The 25,025-nt window shown below is 39.4% G+C and overlaps 1 protein-coding gene across 1 annotated transcript in view; it reads right to left on the reverse strand.

Moving 5' to 3' along the window:
• Positions 1-24,262, reverse strand: part of drp2 (dystrophin related protein 2) — an 85,373-nt gene extending 61,111 nt beyond the window's left edge. The window contains exons 1-3 of the mRNA XM_085363269.1: positions 24,110-24,262; positions 19,081-19,255; positions 64-220 (exon numbers count right to left, since the gene is read on the reverse strand). Coding sequence (XP_085219395.1) covers positions 64-220; positions 19,081-19,127 — 204 coding nt within the window. The 5' untranslated portion in view covers positions 19,128-19,255; positions 24,110-24,262. The remainder of the gene's footprint in view (positions 1-63; positions 221-19,080; positions 19,256-24,109) is intronic.
• Positions 24,263-25,025: the final 763 nt, after the last annotated feature.

Consider the following 25,025-nt stretch of genomic DNA (forward strand, 5'->3'; position numbering starts at 1 on the left):
TTTTCCTTTTGAGAATAACCACATCTTGTAAACTGGGTACTGAAAAGGAATTATCCACGTTACCTGGTGGAACTCCCTCTGGTGCTGGACAGCTCCCACATCACCTCCTATGGGCAGCTGCTCCGACAGCTCCTCGTCCTTGGCCGTCAGCCATTCTATGATCTCCTGCAGGGAGAGCTGCAGCTTCCCGCTGTTGTCGGAGAAAGCCTCTAGCCGCACCCTGCCAGCACACACAGCAACACATTGCTTTAGCAAACAGTAGGATTTTCCAACTCACCAAATAAATGCTGCAGATGACAGTTGGTCACTGCAGCCTATTTTGCACAATAGCAACATGTTTACATGTTTTCTTAGATAACTTCTAAACCACTCATTAGCAGTGTCACTTGAATTTGCAGTTCAGTAATGACTCTTAATATCACCTGCATGCCATGTTATTTTTCCAGTAGTCACCCAGGTATTTTTCCATTTGAAGTCCAACCTTAAGAGTCTAAAGGTAAGTAGCACACTGTCCAAGGTGAAATGAAAATATATTTCATGAGAAATTTGCTTTTTCAAGGATAAAGAAAATTGTAGCTTTTTTGCAGCAGTGATATGAATTAATCCTTAAAAGGTTTTCAAACAGTTCCCACAGATGGCCCAATTTATGCTGATTATTTTGTTGTTCCCACCAGATGGAATACATTATCAGGACAATACTGCAGGAAGTACTTTTTATAGCTACGAGAATGGTGAGCAAAGGGCAAGTAATAAAGGAAGACAGACTGGTTGGTCAGGTGTACATCCTACAGCAAGATAACAACCCACTAACATTTGAATAAAAGAACTAAGTGGTAGGTCTTAAATGGCACTCATTCTGGTTTGGTGTGAAGCGGAGAGGTTAAAAAAGGTCAAAGAATGTTCCCACAAATGTGTTGCTCTGTTTAATTTTTATTCGAGAACGAGAGTCAAAACTGTGTTTAGATGATGAATAAGTCAAAAACTTAGTTAATTCTAAAACAAGCTCAGACAACATACCTTTAAACAATCTTGAATTATTCATAATCTAAAGATTTAACACGGGCATCTTTTGTTAACAGCTTGGGTTTATCAATTCTGAAGTAAGCTTCAGATGGTAATGTTTGGTTATCTAAGCTAGAGAGAGGTAGCATGTGATAATTTAAAAGACAACTTATACACAGAGGTAGCAACAATATGCCAAGGTGTGAAGCATCTTGCCTGCAAAAGTACTGCCAGGAGGAAAGACTGCCACCAGGAAAACATGGACATAAAAATGCAGAGTTAAAATACTTTAGCACCTTTTAAGTGTTTATCAGCAAGAAAGAGAAAGAGACTTTAAACATATTGGTAGACACATATGATCGAGTATAGAGTAGCACTATATGTAACACTGTACTTCCAACGTGAACACACAAAAAATCTGTATAAATGAATGCCTTAATTTCAAGTACAATGACAGCATTACTGGATCCATGGACAGGGTGATGGTGAAATGACAGTACAATGCTACATTTTCTTTATTATATTTGCTAAATATAAATACTTTTGTTCTTTTTTTGCAGTCTTTTAATCTATGAAGCAAGGGGATATTTTAAATGTATGTGTTACAAAAAGTTGATAGCAACACTTTTTCAGTCTTTTGAGTCAGTAAAAGTTGGAACAAGGATAGTAGCTACGTTTTTGGTCTACTTTTGTCTGAAATCAGAGAAGATTTACTATGTCAAAAATGACTTGAGATTTTTATGGTAAATCTGAAAATTCTGTAACTGCTGCTAAATGAGATGCAATACTGGACTATTCTATTTCTTTTAATCAAAGATGCATGCAATGTCTTTTATGTAGAATCCCACATGGTAGCGGTGCAAGGTGAGAGGCACAGAGTTGTAGATGACAGTATTTTCCAGGCTGAAGTGAACTAGGTTCACATGACAGAAGGAAGTTATCTGTTCGCCACCTGCCAGCAGCATAAGAGATATCTGAGGGAAGTACTGCTTTTGTAGCACAGTTGGCGCCGGCAGTGTGGGGGCAATGTGAAAGCTTCCTCGTGTTTCAATTACACACCAGAAGCCAGCACTCAAATATCATTATTCCTGCACATCACAATTTGCCAGCACTGTCACATCAAAGATGATGAGTGGGAGCGAAAGCAAGAGTGAAAAAGACGTGTTACTGCTCACATCTGTAAATGAGAGAGGACTTTGCAAAAACCTAACTTGATTCAGATGACAATTTATGTGAAATCAAAGCAAAATCTTTAAGATTTTAGCTGCAATTAAATAGAAAACCACCAGAGATGAACTTCTGCAAGACACAAAGTTAGTTAATTACATGCTGCTAAATGGAGTTTAAGCAAATACTTATCTATAATCTTTCAACCTGAACCAACAGCATGCCACCATCGCCGATTCCATATTACTGACTGAAAAAAGGACTGTAAGGCAATATTATCCAAATTGAATTCAGCATAGATGGGCTCTGACACATAAGGGATTAGGTGTCAGGTCAGCGATGGCAGTTTCAGAAATCGCATGTGGGGAAAGCTTCGAGACTTTAAGGAGAAAAAGACAGAAAGGTGAAATCAAGCTTGTAAGTGCACGTTTCAGAACTGATAGGCCTCTTTGTTCAACCCTGTGTCAGAAAACCTGTGTGAACCAGACCATGATGTCCCCTAGCCTCTTGTTGCCCCTCCAGCTGTACTCGCTGTGGTAATTGAATCAGAGAGGAGCTGTTTTTCCATGGCCCCTGCAGAAGAGGCTGTCAGTCCATAACAGGCGTGAGGACACACACACAACCATACCAAAAATACACACATACAATCACTCAGCATGAATGGAATGAGTTTTCTGTTTCAAGTAAGAGCAAACCAGGGCCTCGGATATATCTAAGTAAGGTCATCCATCAAAAGATGACCCTGACACTTTTGCAGAGAAGCTTCAAAATGCTTCGAACTATGCAGCAGACATTCACACAAGCAATCAGAACAGGCACGAAGAAACACGCACATACACAGCTCAGAGCGCATTCGCTGATCACTGCTTTCCATTACACACACCGAGGGTGAAACAAATAGAGCGCTGTGCTGGAATGTAATCGCTGTCACATGGTGAGGGCTGCCAAGAACAACTCCTGCCCTGCTAAGCTACAGGGAGCCCAGGCTTAAGGTTTGCCAGTATGTGAGGCTGACTGAAGTTATTTTATCTCAACTGGAAACATCATGATATTCATTTAGGTTTTTTTATGGGTCAGCCTCTGCTGCACTGGATAAGGAGATGCCAGGGATTTTGCCTGTATGTGTCCAAAAAGAGGGAAGAAAGGACCAAAAGAGGAAAAGGTTTGGTGGGTGAGCTGTTCTTACTTTATCCAAACTTATTCAGTCTAGGTTTTGATAGACGATATGGCATCTTTGTGGTGATATGCGGTGTTTAGTATTTGCTCATTTGTTTTCTTTTGTTTGTAATTTGTCTGACCATTGTATGTGGGGAAAGCTTTTGTTGAGATGTCTACTCCTGGGAAGATTGCGGCATTCAATCAACACACACCTGAATGGCTGAGACCAGCAAACTGCCTAAAACGTCTGCTTTTGCAGAAGTGGTCACATTTTTTCCCTTAGTAGCATCTGGCTGCCAGTAGTAGTACCCTCTAAATTCCTAAGGAAGCAGTAGGCGTGCACCTAGTTTCCTACAGGATTGCGCAGAGAAAACTTTTTTTCACATTGAAGAACAAAGGGAGAAAATTAACCAAAAACAAAAACATTCTGTGGGTCTGTTCGTGTTTGTGCTGTGCATAGGCCTGTATCTATGCCTGTCTCAAGCTGCTCAAAAATAGCCAACAGGCTTGATGGCAATGCCAGAAATAATCGATACAAATGGGCTAATGGCAATGCTTGAGTGCATGGCAGACTGCTTCCTGTGTCCGCCCTTGACACGGCACACGCTCAACGTACAGAGTCATCTGCTGGCATCACAAACAACAGTCTAATGATTGAAAGGCAGCCAGTTGCACGAGCACACACGATGAGATACTCTGGTCTGAATTGAGACTGGTACTCAAAATACCAGATATTGTCATAGTGAAGAATGCAGACCTTTTCATTTCCTGGATTAGCGTCATGCGATGGATTCATAAGAGATAAAATATGCCACCCAACATTAGAGAGACTGATCTTTGTTGTGAATATGAATAAACAGATTCTTGCTACAGCAGCTGAGGTAACAATCAACATCCCCGTGTCCTTGAAAACGACACTGCATCATTATCAGCTCATCGCTGTGGTGGCTCTGGAGAAGAATGCCAATCACAATGTTCTGGGTGTAAATATAAGATTGCATTGCTCCTTGGTTAACCTTTCAGTGTAAGTCAGTGTTCTACCAGGTGAAATAATGTGTTACATGAAAATTAATGGTGTGTGTCAATATTTCTTGAGATTTAGCATCAAAAGTAAATAATATGGTCAAACAAAACTCCAATTCCCTAATCGGTGAGAAAGATTACAGAGAGAAACATAGTGCTTGGTTCGATGATTAATTCATGCATAGGAGGATATGCTCAGTGTTTCTCCTGATTTAGAAGAGAGTAGCGTGCTAGCGTGTTGCCTCGGGGCCCAGAGAAGCTTTGAGCGCAGCCCCCTCATCTCATTCTTTCTCAATTGCAAAGACATTGCAAGAGAGCTGCCAATGTGATGAGCCCTGTTGATACAACCACTGCATTTTGTTCAATTATGTATAAAGAATTATTTTTTTTTCCCCAAATCTCCTTTTGGTTTTGAATTCTGCTTTATACTCAATTTGATTGTTTTTACCTTCATACAATAAAGGATTAACCTTCTTTTTGTTTTCAACCCACTCTGTCATAATTAAATGTTGCAGATAATCAGCACATTAGAAAGCTTTCCACCAACGAACCAAGTCGTCCTTTGGATACTTTCAGTTTGCTGCCAAAAAAAGTGAGTCTTTGAATGTTTCAAATGGTAAATGGCCTGTATTTGTATGATAAGATAAGATAACTCTTTATTGTCATTGCACAGTCATACATAGTACAGTAGTACAATGAAATTGGAAAACTGTCCTACGTCGGCACTACATATAACACAACACGACACGATATGACACATCACAACACAACGTATAGCGCTTTTCTAGTCCCTAAGGACCCCAAAGCGCTGGTGCCTCACACACTGGTGATGGCAGCTACATTGTAGCCACAGCCACCCTGGGGCGCACTGACAGAGGCAAGGCTGCCGGACACTGGCGCCACCGGGCCCTCTGACCACCACCAGTAGGCAACGGGTGAAGTGTCTTGCCCAAGGACACAACGACCGAGACTGTCCAAGCCGGGGCTCGAACTGGCAACCTTCCGATTACAAGGCAAACTCCCAACTCTTAAGCCACTCCCATATATCTAACTACACAAAACCTTTGGCTGGTAAGTGGCTCAATCTGTCACATTAGCAAAATATAAATTTATGACCTGATCAAGAAAAATGAGAAGGATCACTAAAATGACCAATCAGAACTTATGGTTTGTCTTTTTTTTTGCTTGTTTGTTTTTCCAATCTTCATGTCTTTGTGGAATGAAAAGCCAAAACACAACTATAAGAAATTAATGAAAAATTAAATGTTCAGATAAAAGACATTGCAACATTTGGATAAGTAATTCAAGAAGCAGCAATAAATGGCTGGGGCTCTTTCATATCATTAGTACAAAAATGGATTTGAACAGAACTCTAATGGTCTATTGCTAACATTTAAAATTAATTTTCCTCCTGTTGGAGCAGAAACTACTTTCTTGCTGTTCAACTACTTTTTGCCTCCAATTGCAGTCTCTAATTGTCTTTCCTCAGAAAAGTGCACATATTTTAAAAATAGTAGGCTATGTTTTTAGACTAAATCTTGTAGCATGTTTTGTTGCCGACATTTGCAATAAAATGCAACCTGTCTCAAATAAGTAAATGTACAGTGAGCATAGTTATGCCAGTGTGGGGTTTTTTAACATGTCATATTGTCTTTTTTTTTTATATATATCCTGGCAGAGTCAAAATTGTTAGCCCCTCCTGATGCTAATAGTCAATTCTATATTCTTTTTGCTAACAGTTATCTGCTGACTGCTGGAGGTTTTCTTTTAAAATCTTCACATAAGCTTCTTTCTTCATCCTTTGCACTTTAATGAGATTCCCAGTTCTAGTTGCACTGAAGCATCCCACAGCATAATACTCCCACCGCCATGTTTCACTGTTGAGACAGTCTTCTTTGGGTTATGTGCCTCTCCCTTCTTTCTTCAACCATAAGCAGCATCTCTGTGGCCAAAGAGCTTTAGTTTAGTCTCATCTGACTACAGAACTCACTTCTAGTATCCATAATCTTTCTCCATTGTCTGTTCTGCAAAAGTTTTTCTTGGTCTGTAACCTCACTATATATTACTGTGCACGATTCTAGTGATTGTCTTCTTTGAGACCACAGTTCCCAACTTGGCTAAGGCATCCATGAGTGTCTTGGCAGTTGTTCTGGGGTCTTTGGACACATCTCTCACTGGTTTTCACTCCAGAGTCTTTGAAATCTTTTGCTTTCTTTCTCTGCCAGGCTTCTATGTTCTGTACTTTGTGACACTCTAAGAATTTCTTGATGACGTTTTCACTCCAGTTCTTGACACTTATAAATGCTGTGATAACTTTGTATATTCATCTCCTGCTTTGTGAGCATCAGCATTCATTTTCCTCAAGCCTAAACTGATGTATTTTCATATGAGGCCTGGTTCCGTGGGTTTGCAGTTTGTTTTTGGAAAGCAGCTATTATCCTCCACCTGTTGAGGTGGAGCTAGAGGTTGTCTCTCCTCTTGGGATCTCCTGCAAATCATCAGATGCAATTAACTGCCGTTAGTCTCATGTGCACTTACATGAGGACGCTGCTTATTTCCTGCTGCCTTGGATCACAATTCACTGTTTTCCAGAAGTGCTCCTAGATCACCTGCCTGCCCACGGTCAGCCTCTTCTTGGACCAAGGGTTCTTCTGGATCCTGCACTTGAGTCCTAAAAACCATAGCTTACTAAATCTGACAATTTTATTTTCAGCACAATGTTTTTTCAAGTGATGGCTCAAATCCTTGAAGTTTTTAGACTGTGCATAAATTGGAAGATAACCCTAAGTTTTATCTTGATTTTACTAGCTTTAAACTAAATGAAGTTAAAGTATACTTTTGGAGAGCAGTGGTTTCTGCTGAATAGGGGGTGAATAATATTAACGCTGTTAATTTTTGTTTTTTCTGGAAAAACAATGTTATTCTATGAAAATACAATGTACAATTTGTGCTTTTTTAAAAAAAAACAACAACAATTTTTGCATGTTTACAAATTATTTGTTGAAAACCTCTGTCACGGCTGAGCAGCTGATATATTTGCAGTGTGGACCCAAAAAGCAGACAAGGGAGAGATGGCAGTGAAGTTTAAACAAAAAGGGAGCCATTTATTTGGCTGTAAAAACATGAAAACAAAAGAAAAGCAAGGCAAACAGGAGCAAGAACTAAAACCTAAACTGGAAATAACTATGAACAACTATGACAGGAGAAACATGAACACGAACCTGAGCAGGTGCATGCGAGAAACTATGACGAGAAAACATGAACATGGACCTGGACCTGAACATGAACAGAATCACGAGAGACCTGACGTGACGTAGAGGGAGAAAAACAGACGAACCGACAATGAACAAAGGGAGACAGATGACTTGAATACACAGGAGGGTAATGAGGGAAGTGAGAACACCTGGGGAAAACAGCTGACACAAATGAACCTGAACGCCACAGGGGAAGTACAACTAAACACACTGAACATGGAACATCAGACTCTTCACAATAAAACAGGAACAAGAAAAGGGACGTAGACAAGACAACATGAGCTTGACAAATAGAACATGCAACATGCAGACATGAAATACACGGGGAGACTCAAAAGACACAAGGAGACATAGAAGAAACATAACTGGACCAAAACTCGACTAAACGTAAACTAAAATAATAACAGAAGAACTTCACATGATTTCAATTTAACAATCAAAAATACAAAATAAACTCAGAATGCTGGATCACAGACCCAGCCCGCTGACAATGTCTTGCTGTGTTAAAAAACCCTTTGGGAAAATTTGGATAAAAACCTATTCCATATAGAGACACACTAGTTGTAATTTTATGTAAACAAATAAGAACTAGTGTGTCTCCATATATTTTATGAACTATATAGAGACACACATGTGCACATATCCCAGTGTAATCCATAGACCAAAATCTTTGGAGCTGGATTACCATACTGGCATAGAGCCTATTTTGAGCACAAAAATAAGTTTCTCACACTGCAAAGCATTTGAAAATCACAACAGTAGGTAATTTAAAGTTGTGACTGTCAATATCAATAAATTATATGCTGTCATAAAAGTACACTGCTAACAGCATGTTCATGTTTACCAGCTTTTCCCAAGCTTCTCCCTCCTCTTTCCCTTTTTGATTTTGTGCTCTGTAGGGGTAGATCGTGTCATGCATGATGCATTCAGAGACTCCTCCTGTGGCGGAGGAGTTTTACTGATTCCTAGCCTAAAGGATTTCTTCCAAGAGCAATCTTACTGATATTTGTGGGGAACAGACGTGACGAATGACATGAGCAGAGCACCTACTGAAGCCATTTTCCACAATTGGAAATACTGTATGCATTTGAATATATAAAAAATATAACAGCCATGGGGAACACATTCCTGTAACAAATTCCTCACAGCGGCATGAGTTAATAGAGGAAACTGTGCATGCTTCGAGCTCTGAGCGACAAAACAAACATTAATAAAAAAAGAAAAGAAACCAAAAATACTGACGCTGTTCCTTAGTAGCAATTCTCAACTTGAGGAATATTTAGACATATAAAGCAATCTATTTGGTTACTTCAACAGAGAAGATAGTTTTCTCTACTTTCTTTTCCTTCTTTACCTTTAAGAACAGAAACTAAACCATCTTAATCAGTGACTCACTGCTATAATTATCTACATTCAGAATGTCCTATATGAATCATGCACATTTCCACATCATAATTATAATACAATATGTCAATATAGTCTCAGTGGGTTCTGCTAGATGCCTACAATATGTACAGTAGACAAAGATATGGTATTATAAATGTATCTTGCTATAATGCTTCGCATATTACAGAGAGCAATTTGACATTGCACTGGTATGTAAAGATGTGAATGAAAACCGGGCGGAATTTCAATGCAAATGCAAATGCACAGACATGGATATACAGACAAGGGTTGAGTGGGTACATATGAATACAAATAAGGTTGCTTTTTCCCCCCAGCAGATACCCAGGATGTATCATTAGCACAGCACAGAGTAGGGAAGGTGTAAAAGGTGTTAGGAGAAGCTGAGACACTTGAAAGAAATAAAAGATGACAAATAAGAAGCACGAGAGATCACTGCTGAAATGGTCATACAATCCCACTCCTCTTTAACACCTGAGTGTATATGTTCAGTGTCAAGACAAAAAGGAAAACCAGTGATATATTTTCCAGATTTATTCTGTGCATATTGGTGTGAGCCTGCAGAGCAGATGTTTTCCCCCAGAAACATTATTTCGTTTTACTGATTGTGGAAGTTAATGTGTTTATGTTCATTCATCCAGACATGGATCAGCATACTTATCACTATTTTATGCTTATGAGACTCTGCGGAAATTTTTTTTCTTCCTGTTTTTAATCTGTTAAATTTTAACAATAAGCCACATGGAGAGGTGCTGGGACTCCAGAGTGGATCCGTCCTTCGTTGGTTAGTTGCATTGCCTAAATATCACTACTTCCCCTTTCATTCAATATAGATAGCTTGTTGCGGAAGAGCAAGCAGAACAAGAAGCTGACAGAAGTGCGAAACTGTTAACATATTTTAGTAAAGTAGCAAATTATGGAACTTTCAATACTCAGAGATTTAAACAACTACATTATCTGCTTTAGAAAAATTCTAAGAGTAGGACTGAAGAGGGGGTAGTCATCAGCCATTCATCACACTGCCTCGCTAAAGCACTGTGCAGTCAGTGTATTGCTGGTGTCTCTGCTGAATCAAACTAATAACGTTTGGGAAGCTGCAGAGCCATATCAGAAAAGCTGGTATGACATAGCCACTTAAATAAACACCTCCTTCAGCAAATAATAATAATCATTACAACCATTTTTACTAATATTGTCCTGCTGCAGGGACACTAGAAGAATTTGTGTTTGTGTTGTTACCTTTCGTAATGAGAAACTGTGTTTATTAATGTTTTGTTTGTTTTTCAGTGTTTTAGGAAGGTAGATAAAAAAGTAGGTCTTCTTTAAAAGTGCCCAATATGTGGAACATTACAACTGTCATAAAAACTCACTGGCTACTTCATTAGGTACACCTATTCAACTATTTGTAGACAAATATCTTTAGCCAATCACATGGCAGGAACAATATATTTTGTGACGAAGACATGGTATCTGCTAAAGTTCAGCATCAGGATGGGAAAGAAAGGTTATATACGTGACTTTGGCATGGCATGGTTGTACACAGACTGGTTGGTATGAGTACTTCAGAAACTACTAATTTACCATCTCAAATTGGTTTCTTGAACATGACAGTGACTTCACTGTACTCAACTGGCCTCTACTAATTTCTATATTTCCATATTTCTAAAGAGTGTAGAAGATACCTGCTCTGTCACTTGCCTCTCTTTGCAGTTTCCAGACCTTTTAAATGAAGATAAAGAGTCAAAACTGGTATGAACTTTTAAAGCAAATACTTTTACTATTATACTTTTATACATCAAAGCAGTACATTAGACAACTAAATTTTAAACTAAACAGCGCACTTGCAAGGATAGCTCATGGTTTCTAGTTGTTACAGTAAAGCAACACCTTTATTTTTTTTTTCCTGGTATTACTGAGTCCTAATTCATCACAGTACTCAATGCAGTCTAAGATGACAAAAGAAAGAAAAATTAGATCATACAGTGAAACTTACTCAACTAACAGCTTTTTATTTATCACTAAGCAAGGTAATGACAAACTAAATGAATGCATGCTGTATATTCATTTTTTTAATCCTTTAGAAGCTAAAATATGAGGTAATTAGTTGTTTTAAACAAATGATTGTGCACAACAACAAAGCTTAAACTAGATCCATAAGGAAGAAGAAAAGACACTACAGAGAGGTGATATGATTTAAAATACAAGCCACACTTGTTATGTTTTGGTGACACCTAGAATCAACTGCCTTTCTCATTGTTCTTACAGTGGACAAGATCAAGTATTTGGTAAGTTGAATGTTACAGAAAGAGTGACAGCACCCACAATAAGTGTGGTCAGTGACAGTAAAACGTGTATCCAACATTTAAAATGATTCTCATATGCATCTGCTCATGTTTAGTTATACTTGAATTTTTAAAGTAAATGTTTAAATGGACCGGTTCCTATATAGCACTTTTCTACTCTATTCAAGCATTCAAAGCGCTTTATACAACATTTCTCATTCATCCATTCATATACAACCATTTTTTCTATGCCTAAGTGCTTTCTATCTAACATTCACACTCCGATGAGCTCATTTGACAGCAGCTTGGGGTTCAGTATCTTACCCAAGGATACTTTGACATGCAGACTGCAGAAACCGGGGATTGAACCACCAACCTTCCAATTAGTAGATATCCACAGACACCCAAAAGATCATGCAGATGAAAACGCTCCCTTCACTGGTAAATTAAAATATAGTTCTGCAGTTGAGTGTCAAATATCTAGATTTCCACTGCTTACATGGGAAGTCCCCAAAAAAGCTTGCAGTCATTATATTACAGTGGATGGGATTTATCAGGTGATATGAATAACTGACAATACATTTGTTACAAGCAAACTTTGGGAAAGATGTGACCAAAACTTTACTGTTTTGTGGAATTTAAGAGTGAATAGACGTATGTCATATTATTGCTTTGACTACATCATAATTTATTTCTTCCCTCCTCTAAAAAGCCAAACTCTTATTTCTGATATTAATAATTTCTTCCATTTGCACTCCAGTAGGAAACAGTAACTACTTTATAAGAACCTAAATTCTTAGCTATATTTATAATTTGTATCCAACTGCTATAATTACAACAATTATTTTTTTTTTTTTTTTTGGTGTAATAGAAAAATCTTTAGCTCGCTGATCCACATTTGACCCCAAAGCAGCTCTTACTATGGGAGAATGAATGCAACCAGGGCTAATGTAAAAATAAATAAATACACATCCAAATCCCTCATTGTCTTCTAACTCCCAAAGACGGTGTTTCTCCCAATTTGTGGATTTGATTTGCTTCATATAAACCATTCAGCTTACCTCTGTACAGGGTGAGCACAAAGCCTCATTATTTTTACAGCTAGTCAAACACTGCAGCGGTCCAAAATGTCCAACATTGTCTCTAATCTGCACAAAGCACTTCTGATTTGTTCTGCATCAAATGACTGGTGAGAAGATATAGTTCCGTGCTCTACTCACTCTTGCTTAATTTGAAGCTGTTTACAGCTTGGGATTAATGTTTGTACACACACACACACACACACACACCTACACACACACACACACACACACTATGTGGTAACTTGCCATATTATTCATGGGGATCCCATTTCCCCAATGATTTGTTTTATCATTAAAGTGTATCAAAGTTTGTTTTTTCAGCCTTGCCACCAGATACGCTTTGAGCAGCATGATATGCGTGACATCAATGGGAGTCTCTCAAGGAAAGAGAAGGAAGGAGTGTGTTAGGACTCTTTAAATTATTATAGAATTGATTTAGTAATTGATTAAGACACGGAAAAGGCTTACAAATAGTAAAATTAAAACCCCTGAAATCTGGGCCACATTTACAGCAGTTAGCCTCGTGGCTTAAACCTCATCCATCAGTATTACAAGGACATAGTGAGTCTGAGCAAATATATACAAAGCACTTTAGAAGAATGCAGCCTTTTCTTGAAATAAACTCCTAGATCTCAATATGATTCTCAGGCAGCAGTAAAAACAAAATCCACTCCTTCGAGTGACTAAATGATTGATGGCTAAAATTCCCAAAAGAGTGCCACATACATCAGGCCCTGTCACTAGCAACTACAGAAGAATAGGTTTTCACCCAGCCTTGAACAATTTAATTATCATTAACATGTAATTGGAGCTAAATAAGCCCTGCGGGGATCATACTGTAGCTTTTCCTGTGGGTGATGTAGGAAAAGTGGGGCACAAATAACCAAAGGCGGACCGTCTCTAGAATTGCTAGTAAGCATAGGATGATGTGGAGGTGGAGGATAGTACAAGAAAAAATATAGCACCAGCAGAACAAGGTGAGATCTGCAAGAGGAAAATGTACAAAAATTCAAAGTAAATGGAAATAAAAGATATCTTGAATTAGGAGGACACTGGTAGACGTGATAGATGTGAATAGAGATAGAGGTGTTGTCATAATAACAAAGATGGAGACAAAAACAGACTCAGAGGTCTCCCTTTGCCCTCAGACAGACGCTGAGCGTAGGTGGTTGGCTCTCTGCAGTTATCTGAGCCATGCGGCAAATAAATTCATAGCATGCCACTGAGCTACCCACACGAACCCCTGTGGGCATTCCCTGCAGTGAATAACAGTGGGCATGTCCCTACGTGCCACAGCCTGAACCTTAACAATGCTTGTTATTGTTATCAATATGGTTAACACTAATCAACTAAACTATGGCAGAAAGTCTGTTTGGAGGAAGCAAAGTCATACCTGCAAGTGAACTGTGATGATTCAGCAACAGCCTATTTTTGTCTGACTACAACAGTATGCAAAAATAGGACGCGGTAGCTCCAGCCTCACTGGAAAAACGCCATGATTGAAACTGTCCTCCCACACTAAAATGACCAACTAGTTTGTTCACGAAAACAGGTGTTATTTAATTGTTATTACACTTTTCAGTTGAACTCAATAGAGAGGGCGTAGTAAAAGTAAAAACTCCCTCCTACCAGGAAGAAACAGTAACCAGGCTCAGGGAGGCGCAGTCATCTGCCACAACTAGAATGAGGTGAGGGCAGGAAAACAAGACAAAAGACACATTGTGGAAGAGAGCCAGAGACTAATAAGAACTTAAGATTTAATGCAGAGTGGTGTATAAACACAGAGAGTGAAAAAAGGTGAGTGAAGAAAGAACACTCAGTCCATTATGGGAAGCCTCCAGCAGCCTGTGTCTATTGCAGTGCAACTAAGGGAGGGTCCAGGGTCACCTGATCTGGCCCTAACTATATGCTGTATCAAAAAGGAACACTTTAAGCCTTTAATGTTAAAAGTAGAGAGGGTGTCTGTCTCCCAAATCCAAACTGGGAGCTGGTTCTACAGAAGGGGTTATGTGGTATAGTTAAGATGCTTCTAGAAGCCATGTTAAATAATTCTATTTAAACCAGTGACCTTTGCACAAACTCTAAGATTTTAGGTAAAATAAATCACACAAACATAAAATGGGCAGAACATTTAAATGTTAAGCTTCCTTTGTTTTCCAAAACTGTTAAATCCATGAATCTTTTTCACTCTTTACAAAAATCTTGATAAGGGAAAAAGGCTGATGTGCCACCTAATGACATTTAAATTGATAAATGCCACGGCTGAGGAGATTCTTAGTGCCATGTCACATTACACATTATTTTGTTCCTGTTCTGAAAGAATCATTAGAAATTGTCACTGTTCATGGCTAAGATTGTTAAGCCCGTTGTCTTTTCTCATAAGGTCAGCAGTTCAACATCCAATCCTGATTTAACCAGCAATTCAGTTTCTTTGACTCTCCAACTTCTCCAACCCTAATCCGATAATCGAGTGGATTTCAGGTCTAAATTTATCCAAACAATTAGTGAAAACATACGTGAACAGCAAGGGCTGTGAGATGAAACTCAAACCTAATCAAAAGTTGGGTGTTGTTTTGTTCCACCTCTATTTCAACAGCCTTTTAAGGTAAACTGTGTACACTCTATTAAATGGAAACACTCCACTCAATGGTAGGAACAAAAACTAATAAGACTGTTTACTTGGAGGACTTGTTGCCTTGGTCAGATTGCCAGCAATCTTGCAGTGGGGCAGATGAGTAAGACTAAGAGGTTTTAAATAGACAAAAAGCAATCATTCAAAGTATACAGCTATTCTAGCAACCCATTTTATCGTCTGTAAATAGTCTGAATCAAACATGGATGTCTGAACCAGGTTTAATGGGACTGAATAGAACTGCACTCACTAACAGCTATAAACAGGATAGTGGCATAGAGTAAAAGCCAAAAGCCAGTCAGATTCATCCTCTGAGAACCCTGATAAAGTATAAGATATAAGGAGAGTCAGTCAATTACACACATGCCCATTATTACCATTTCTTTCAAAGTGCTGTAGAAGCACCATCACAAACAGACATAATAGCTTCAGAAACACACACGGATTAGTTGGATTAATTTTCACTTTGAAATGGATCGTTCAACTACAAAGACAGATGGAATGTGACAGCTGCACAAGCCTAGCATTTTTTCTCTCTCACAGTTTTAAAAGATGCTTCATTCAGCGATATCATGGCTCAATAAAGGCAAAATAAGCCCCCTTTTCTCGATTTTTCAAATTTATTAAAGGCATCCAGTCGAATGGACACAACTGAGAAATGAAAAAGGAATCAAAGATAATTCTCTGATTGTCCACTGAATAAATTACAAAAGAGCTAAAAGAACAACTGATCCCTTTATAAACCAGTCTGAGAAAAATAGCATAAATTCACTGAAACCTCCTACACTCTCATACTGTATTTTCTTATATAATAGTTACAGATGGCTGAATAGTCTCACCAATATGGTTGGAGTAATAAATGTCTCTTTTATATATGTATTCATAATCAGTTAGCAGTGATTATGATAGACACAGTGCAATACAATGCTGTGGTCCACTTGTTTGGGGCTATTATCTCAGTGCTGCATAAGACATTAAACCACAACTTGATATAAGCAATAAAAACAGCATGTCTACATATTTTGCCAAAGGCATCAAAGTGCTATTTTGTAGTCAATAGCACATGCTACACAGCTGGTGAGGGTGAGTGTGAGTGGAGTGGCTCATGGTGTAATGATTTTGCCAATTTTCTATGTAAGACGCCAAAAAAGTGATCAAACCCCTAACCTTCTGTTATCAGCACTGAGTCCAATTAGCTGAGCGACACTGTGTCATGCTGATAAATTCACAGTGCCACTGCCGTCTGTTAGAGAATGCATTTTGTTACACTGTTTACTCCTTATCTTAATTTGTTTAATTCTCTGAGCATACAGGGCAATCAGCAAATTTTGAAAAGCTGCTTTTCCCCGTCTACTCAGGAGTTTGGGGCATCGCTGTAAGGGTGTCTGTGTTGGTCAGGTGTTGACTTTGATCTAACAGAAATATCTCAAAATGTATTAAATGGTTTGACGAGAATGAACTGAAGTCATCTACTGTCAATCAAGTAGCTCTACCATCACTTCAAATACCTGGATAGCAATGCCATTTTCAATTTCTATAAGCAGCGAATTTACTTTCCTGTGTCACAAAGTTTAGGGACTCAAACACAGAAGAAAAGGTTAGTTAATGCACACAAATCCAAATATGAAAACCTAGAAGGAGCTGCAAAGGAAAGCAAAACAGAAAACTAGGAGCACCGGAGATGCACATAGGCAAGCAAAAAGGATGGACTGAAAAGAACACGAGGAGAGCAGCTGGACGAAACTGAACACAGAACTAAACAGGCAATGCTAATGCGAGTGAGGGAGACAACGGAGGGAAAACAGACAAAGAAAGAAAGACAAGGAAAAGAACATACCCGAAAGGAAAAGCAATAAAAAGAAGCAGTAACAACAAAGGCAAAGTGAAGCACAACAGATCCAGTGATTCACAAGAAATAACCTCCCTTCCAAGGAAAAGGTTGTAACCTCAAGCTGTTATCAACAAGTTGGCCAACGCAGATGCTGCGTGTGAAATATAAAAATAGAATAATATGTGTACTGGCAGTATCATCTTTAGAGACATCGGCATCTTAGAAATCATGGGTGAAAAAAAAGAGTTGTCTACCACCCTCAAAGTTTTAAAAAGACGTATTTTAATCAAAATCATAATCATTTCATAATCCTTACCACACAGTGAGTGGAAATGATTCAAGCTGAAACCTGATCTGTGATGAGATTCAAATCCCAGCATCCTGTTCAAAAGCCAGCTGTGTTTGTACAAACGCAGTCTCACGTAATACAGACTCTGTCGTTCCTTTTAACTGGAAATGCGCCTATATGGCATTTTAGGCATGTTTAAATGTATTTTCTCCAATGGAAGGAAGGAAAGGCCAGTATGCTTACTTTGGAAAACCTGTTAACCTTCCACCTGCTTACCTCAACTGCAAAGGCGCACATTTGTCACTGAGAGCACTTAGCTCAAAGCACTACAGTGCTTAATTACAACCTCACTGAGCTGTTAGCCAGACTTCAGAAAATAATACTGCAGTACAACAGGGAAAGTTTCAATTAGTTCAGTCTAGGTACAGTATACTATAAAGGATAATGCAGGAGACTTTAAACAAAAGAAGGAAGCTCTCGTGATTTTATTAGAACAAAGCCTCAACCACCTGTCAATCAGTGCCAGACAGGCCATTATAAAGCCAGTTGTCTGCTCTTGTCCAGCCGCTGGCACTGAACGCAGTCAGGCGTTTCATCTGGACAGCACTCACCCTCAAGGTTAGACAGCTCTTCGGCAAAGCTCTTCCTCATTCATTCATTCTTTCCCTCTTGCCACTCCCCTTTTCCTACATAGCATCTCTCTCGTGTGAAGATTTAATACCCGTTCTCTATCTCTCTCCTCCTCCCCGCATCGACGTCGTCCTGTATTCCTCTCTTCCTCTCTCAGCCTGATGAAGTCAGAGTGTTGCTCGGATATAAACAGCCACTGCAGGCCATCCATAGTGATCTCATTACACAGGACTGCAGGGGAAACTGTCCTACCCAATTTAACAACTATCCTTCCCCTCCCCCTCCCCCTTCTTAGATACATCAGGGTCAAGTAAGCAATTAAGGGGCCAATTGTCTAAACAGGATGCCAGTTGAATGGAAGATATAAAAATCATACAGCAAGCCCGGACAGTTTCCAATTAAGCATCAAAGAATAACATGAACATAACTGTTTTTCACTGGCACATCTCTCAAGTACAACTTGTGCAATGGCAGCATTAACCTATATTATATGAATAATTAATAAGCTGACTGGAAAGAGACGTGAAATGTGTTATTGTGTGACAGCACATTATCAGACAATGCTTTTAATTACCTGAACACAGTGAATAGCAACATGAAGAATCATTAGGTGGAAAATGGGAAACAAGCAAAGAACAGTGTAAATGGATATCACATTAGCTCCGGTGCTACTGTGTGACGGGCTGCATGTGAACTTGTTGTTTTCCCCACAGGGATATAACCACAAAATGACAACAGCCATAAATAAGGGTGCAACTTTAAAACTCTGGGTTATTATTAATAGATGCTGCACAAACAAATTCTATGTATAGATGTTGTAAAGCCAAAAGCCACTCCAACATTACATTATTACTTCAGTGTGCATCTCTAAAGTGCTTATAAAGAGGACAGGAATAAGCTTTGCCTTTTTCGTTCTTTCCATCAGTGCTTCAATAGAAATAACTGGCTTTAGAAACATTAAGTTAAACTGAGTGAATCTCAGCATGCCAAGATGTGTTTGGACTGTGATGATGGTGAAACAGTTCCATAAAAAAAAAGCTGATTGGATGCAGCTTACAATCATCTGCGCCTTGAAAAAAGCATGTTTATATCTTTTGAGAAAAACTAGCAGATACAGAAGGGCAATCAGCAATTTTGTTACCATAGAGCTGAGAATGTCAACTGCGAGCAATCAAGACGGGTTCATTTCACCCAAAAAGTCTGCAGTCAGCCTCTGTTCCCAGGTACATACGGCATGCTTCTTTGAGACAATCATCCATACAGATGGTTCCAGGCTTTTCCAAATGGCTTTGACCTCTGTGAAAACCAGCGTGAGTGCTAACTTACCGGATATTGTGCGATTTGCGTTTGATCTCATTCCAGCAGAGGTTCATTTCTCCTGTTTGATTCGGGCCACCCCCTCTCAGTCTCCTACACTCAGTGCCCTCCTCCTGCCCCTCACCGTCCACTGTGGACTGGCATGGCACACAGTGGCATCCCGGCCACGAAGGCCGCCCCGCAGCTAAAAACACACACACAGCAAGACACACACAGGTGAGTATTACAGTTTGGACAAATTTGAATTGATTGCTGATAGATGGTGTTCTGCTCTTATATTTAAAACCATTGAGGTAAAAAAAAAAAACCAAAAAAACTAAACCCTCAACTTTTGTTGTGACATAACATTAGTTGAGAAAGAAACAAAAGATAAAAGATTCGGTGCTACAGTGATGGCTTTCCAATGCGTTAAATTCTTTCTTCACAATATTAAACTGATATGTTTTGGAGTCTGACAAGCCTGGATCTGTTTCACAAACATGAAAGCCATATATACAGACACAGCAACCTATAAAAACATGTTTTTAAAGCTATAAACCCAATTCCCAACCATTTTTTGACGGTCTTAAAAAATAAAATCTATCGGAATAAAATCACAGAGTTTTGTCACTTCTAAGACAAGACACATTAATTCTTAAGATGAAAGTGAATAATGAATCCAAGACAAAAAATGTCGACTGTTGAGAGCAGATTTGTCAAACTATCTGCCAAGCAGCAATTGCATGCTATTCAATCACGACCACATAAAGTCTAGAAATTATAGGGCGCATCATCGTTAAAAGCAGTAAGGACTATGTACCCATTAATAAACAATATCCCAAAATGCGAAGCACGACACACACAAAAGCATGGTCAACAAATCGGGGCCATATGCAATAACCCTGTCCGGTCTGTGAGACAGAAAACCTGATTCATGAGACACCAGCAGTTTTATCCCATTATTCCAATCCATTAAACTCAGGAAACAAACGTAGACAAAAAGCCTCTTTTTCACAGACTTTTAGAGTGAGGGGGTATTCAAGGCTAGATATGAAGAGGTGCAATCCTCTTGATGGAGCTAGGGGGAAAAATATCAAGGAGTTAGTCCACACACACAAGCACACACGGCCTATCATACGGACAAATACACACACACACAGAGTAATAAGTGGCATTCAGAGCAGGACAAGCTTTTCCAGGTTCGCAGGTCATGATAAATCTCATGTTCGGTCACTGGGCTGTCTGAGGCTTCCTGTCTCTTGTGTTCATTTCACAACCTTTACCTTTGCAGCAGCTGGGCATCTGAGCTTACACCCTCAGCCTTTATAACACACACAGAAATACACGCTCACACACCATGACCGGCAGCGTCCCCTGTGTTGGTCAGAAGGCTCTTATCAGATTGTTTTGAAACTGTTTGATCATATCTCTCCCACAGAAGAACCCAACCTTTAACACTCACTGGAGCAGTCAGCCATCCATCTAAAGCAGCAAAGGGACAAAATACTGCACTCAGTACTCACACAAATATGCACCTATCAAAATAAGTCTTAAACCACTAAAGGTTCAGTGGTCGACTCAAGCAGATTAAGCTATCACCATGTCTACTTTTGAAACTAGCTGGGACTGTAAAGACTGTAAAAACAACACATAAAAGACTTCAGACGACACAGGTGATTCTTGGTCTGCATGCTGGCCTGCCAGGTCCAATCTTTGGTCTTGTATTCATTTATTTATATTGAGCTTTAGTTCTTGTGTTTGACATATTAAAAAAAAAAGATCATTTATTGTTATTTTTAATAACTGAATCATTTGTTTTTTTGTTTTTACTGTTGGCTTGTTTCATTTTCCCTTTTGGGGGGATTTTGTCAAAGTTTGTAAGACAAGACATTTGAAACTGATAATGGAGTTGGTAATTCCATTATTTTCTGATATTTTATGGATGATTCATGAAATTTCAAAGGTTATTCATCTCACTTTATAGGAAAAAAGTCAATGCATGCTTTTATTCTAAATATAAGTGTACAAAGTAGAGACAAAGTAATCAAGAAATTAAGCTCAGAACCTCCCGTGATGTTGATGATAAAATTGGTCTATTCGAAAGCTTGGAAAGAAGGATTGCTGTGTCAATCCAAAGTTTTTCTGGGTGATCACCTTTATCCTGTGATGAGACATCTCTATCCTGATGGGAATGGTCTCTTTGAGCATCCCCAGGTCTCAAGTGGTCTCTGAATGGTCTGATGAGTGTGAAAATGGTGTGAATCATATGCTAAGGCCTTCACAGTCACCAACTCTCAACACAGCAGAACACCTGTGACAAATGCTCTCTTACACTACCATCAAAACATCAAATTAGGGAATTTATTTTGAAAGAATGGTGTTTCATCCCTCTACTACATTACAGAGACTCAGAGAATCAATAAATCTGTCCCATGTCATATATTCACTGCACGATGACCCTTTTCTAAAGATTATTCTGCAGAGATGCAAGTGAGAACACAAAAGTCCAATCCAGTCGTCTCTAACATTAACCTGCCAGCTCCAGAGTACGAGGTCGATGTAATGTTTGATTGCATCGGTGTCAGAAAAACCAAGGTTATAGTCTTGGTGAATTCCCAGCTTGTGAGTGGCTGTCTCCTGTCTCCTGCCTCCTGCACACTTTAGCCAGGCTACTCCCTCGCCCAAACCTTTCTATGTGAGAAAGGATAACCTCAGACAGTGTTGTGAAATTATTCTCCTGCTCTTTTGTGTGAAAGCAGGTTATGTTTAAACAGCTTATATTAAATAGTTGTCCTCATTCAAGGACAACTGTTTAAGATTTATAATCGTTATTAATATTCAAAAGAATTAAGATATTTAAAAAGAAAAAAACTATTTGTTAGTCCTTATCGTTGCTTCCTTTCGAGTGTCTACCCATTCCTCTCTGCTGCAGCGGCTGCAGTCTAAGCAGAGATACCCAGACCTCTTTCTCCCCGGCCACTTCTGGGGGGACACTGAGGTGTTCCCAAACTAGCCCATAGAAGTAATCTCTCCTTTAGTACTGGGTCTGCTCTGGGGCCTCCTTCTAGGTAGACATACACAAAACACCTCACCAGGAGGCGCCCAGAAGGCCTAGCTAAATGCCTAATCTACCTCAGCTAGGCTCGAGGGAAAACACCTGGTGACTGGAGCTTGGCACATGGGGCCCGGCCAGGCGCAATTTGAAAGAGAAACATGGGGCTCCATGTGCCCTTAGGACCAGTGCCTTGTGGTTTAGGTGGCGGTCAGCGGTGGAGTTGCATCCCGGGTTGCAGAGCATTTCTCTTTCAAGCTTAATTGAGCCCAGTATGAACCAGGAAGGAACTTTTGCTGCACTTTCAACATTTCAGTGAATGACTCCCCGGTGAGACGGAAGAATAGACTTGCTTTCAGCCCACTCATCTCCTTTCTTTATCCTTACACTCCTCTGCCTGCATATTTATTCTCCTTTCTATCCTCTGCAGATATACTCTTCTCTCTACCTTTCCAGTCTGTTCGGCAGGCCATCCAACTTCAGATTGGCTGTAGGTTTTTTTTCCTATTTCATATGAATCATAATAACCATCTCATCCTCACTACCGTCTCCTGTTATCTCTCCACTTCCTTCCCTTCCTTTTCTTTCCTCAGACAGCTCCCGTTAGTGTAGGTGAAACTTGTGTGAATCAGCACTACCCGGCACATCTCTCCCACTCCCTCCTGGCTCAGTGTCTCTTTCCCTTTGCTGGTAATCAGGGGTCACGTGTGACTTTGCATATAGTGTTTGCACTGCAAAGACCCCACTAGGATCTCCAGCGCACCTTTTAAAAATAAGAACACATAATAAAGCCTTTCTATTCTACAGACAGATTTGATTCACTTCACTTCACCATTTGTGAATAAAAATGAATGCAAATGAGTAAACAGAAGACACACGTTGCAGAAGAGAAACATGGTTGTTTGTTTGCCTTGGAAAGCTGAATTGTCAAAATGTGAAATGGAGTTGAACAATGACGGCCATCAACCACGCCACTGCAGACATCAAGGGGATACCCCAAGGGTGAAAGATAGCTCTGAGAGAGGTTTGGTTCAGGAGTGAGGCACAAACTGAGTGACAGACGGGGACCTCAGTTCTCTCTTCTGCAGCCTTTTCTCATGCAGCTGCCAGGATCATATAAAGACACAAGGTCATGCATCATTGCACCTGGAATATTCTATTTACAAAATGTATTACATATTATTTTTAAGCAAGTTTATCGTTTTTTTTCTGCAGCAAATTAAATTATAAATGACAACAAAAGATAAGTGATGTCTACATAAGTCATTTAATGCAAATATCTATGTTATTTCAGTCTCATAGGCACACATTTGCATTAGGCAGGCATGTATCAGCCCACAGTGCAAGACATTAGGTGGTTCTGTCTCTCGCTTTAAACTTCAAAAACATGAGTCAAGCTTTAAACATGCATTATTTATGGCCTTGATTGGATGTGGCGTTGCTCAGTCAAGCATATGTACTGCATGTTTTCCTAAGATGCTGAAAAACCAGCTGAGATTTCACTGACATGCCACAAAGTGACACAAACAATATTCGTCTTGCTGCTATGGCTACAACACTCATCTCTCTCTTTTTTCGTTTCATGACCGTTTCCAACAGCAATCACATCTCAACACTTTAAAAACTGCCCCAATTATGTTAACAGTACAGACAGCATATCTGCCTTTTGTTCTTTTCTCTGACCACTCAAGCCGAGCCAACCTGTAATAACATTTTCCAGACAATATGTGAATGCAAAATCAAAGGAGCTGAAGATGATAAAAGATAGCACACAAAGCTGTGCTGGATTTCACAAAGCAAAGGAGAAAAGACAGTTCAACTGTGCAGATAAAGCTTGAGAGGATCAAAGCCACTGTGCTGCTACACCAAGTCTACATGTTGATATTAATCTGAAGGAATCAAGACTTAGTTCAGATATGCCAGAGAAGCAATAAGATAACAAGGATTTACTTTCATTACTGGAGCTTTGCCAATTAATACAGTTCTTTAACAATGTGCAGCGCCTACCTGAATAATATGACTTCCTGCGTGGTTCTAAATGAAGGCTCAGATTCACGTTGTTAAACCCGCCACCACGGGTAACCGAGCATTGACATTATTTACCCAGTCTGTTGGTTGGCATGGCAGAGAGTGCAGAGATAAGTTTGGGATGCAGATGAAAGAAAGATCCAGGAAGAGAACTGGAGGTAGGAAAACAAGGAGAGAGGCACAGGCATGGGGAGAGATGTGTGAACTAATAAGCAGAAACTTTGGTCCTGGTCAAAGACGTCTCTGTCCTTGCACATTCCTTCTTACACCTACATAGCCCCCACTGCTCACCACCAACAGGAAGAAAAGGCCATCTGCCTGATGTCCTTCGACCCACACACACTCTGATCACTGCACAAAAACATGCACTAGTAGTTAGGGGAACAGTTTGTAGTCAGAGAAAAATTTAAATAAAATTCCAACAGCCGAGACTTGCATTTCTTAGTTTGTAATAAAGATCAAGGGTCAAAGGAACTAAAACAGGGACTTTTGTGGCACAACGAAAAGGAAAAATACAAGAAGAAATATTAGCACATACAGAGAATGAAGATGAAGAGCAAGTAAAGGTAAATATTTCATAAAACTTTTTCATAAATTTTTAATTCTGAAGCTTTTGATGTTGCTTTTCTTTGTTTGGATCCTTAGCCAAGGTAGTGCCGTGGCTTCGGAGCAAGCAACATCTCAACAACTAGGCTGAGAGTCGTGAAATGTTTGCTCGCCAGCATAATAACTTTTTTTTTTCAAGTTTCAATTAAGCATTAATGTTGGTTTGCTGTTAATAGTTTATGTTTTGCATAATAGGCCTAGACAAATATTGCATAGATTGCCATATAGTGTGGTCATGTTTCTCTCAAAATGAATTTTGTTCACACTGATGACCTGACTTTTCATTTAG

This window comes from Diplotaxodon limnothrissa, linkage group LG2, assembly GCF_057381915.1.
Source record: "Diplotaxodon limnothrissa isolate DT_005_m linkage group LG2, D_limnothrissa_male_GT1.1, whole genome shotgun sequence".
In the NCBI taxonomy this organism is placed as follows: domain Eukaryota; kingdom Metazoa; phylum Chordata; class Actinopteri; order Cichliformes; family Cichlidae; genus Diplotaxodon; species Diplotaxodon limnothrissa.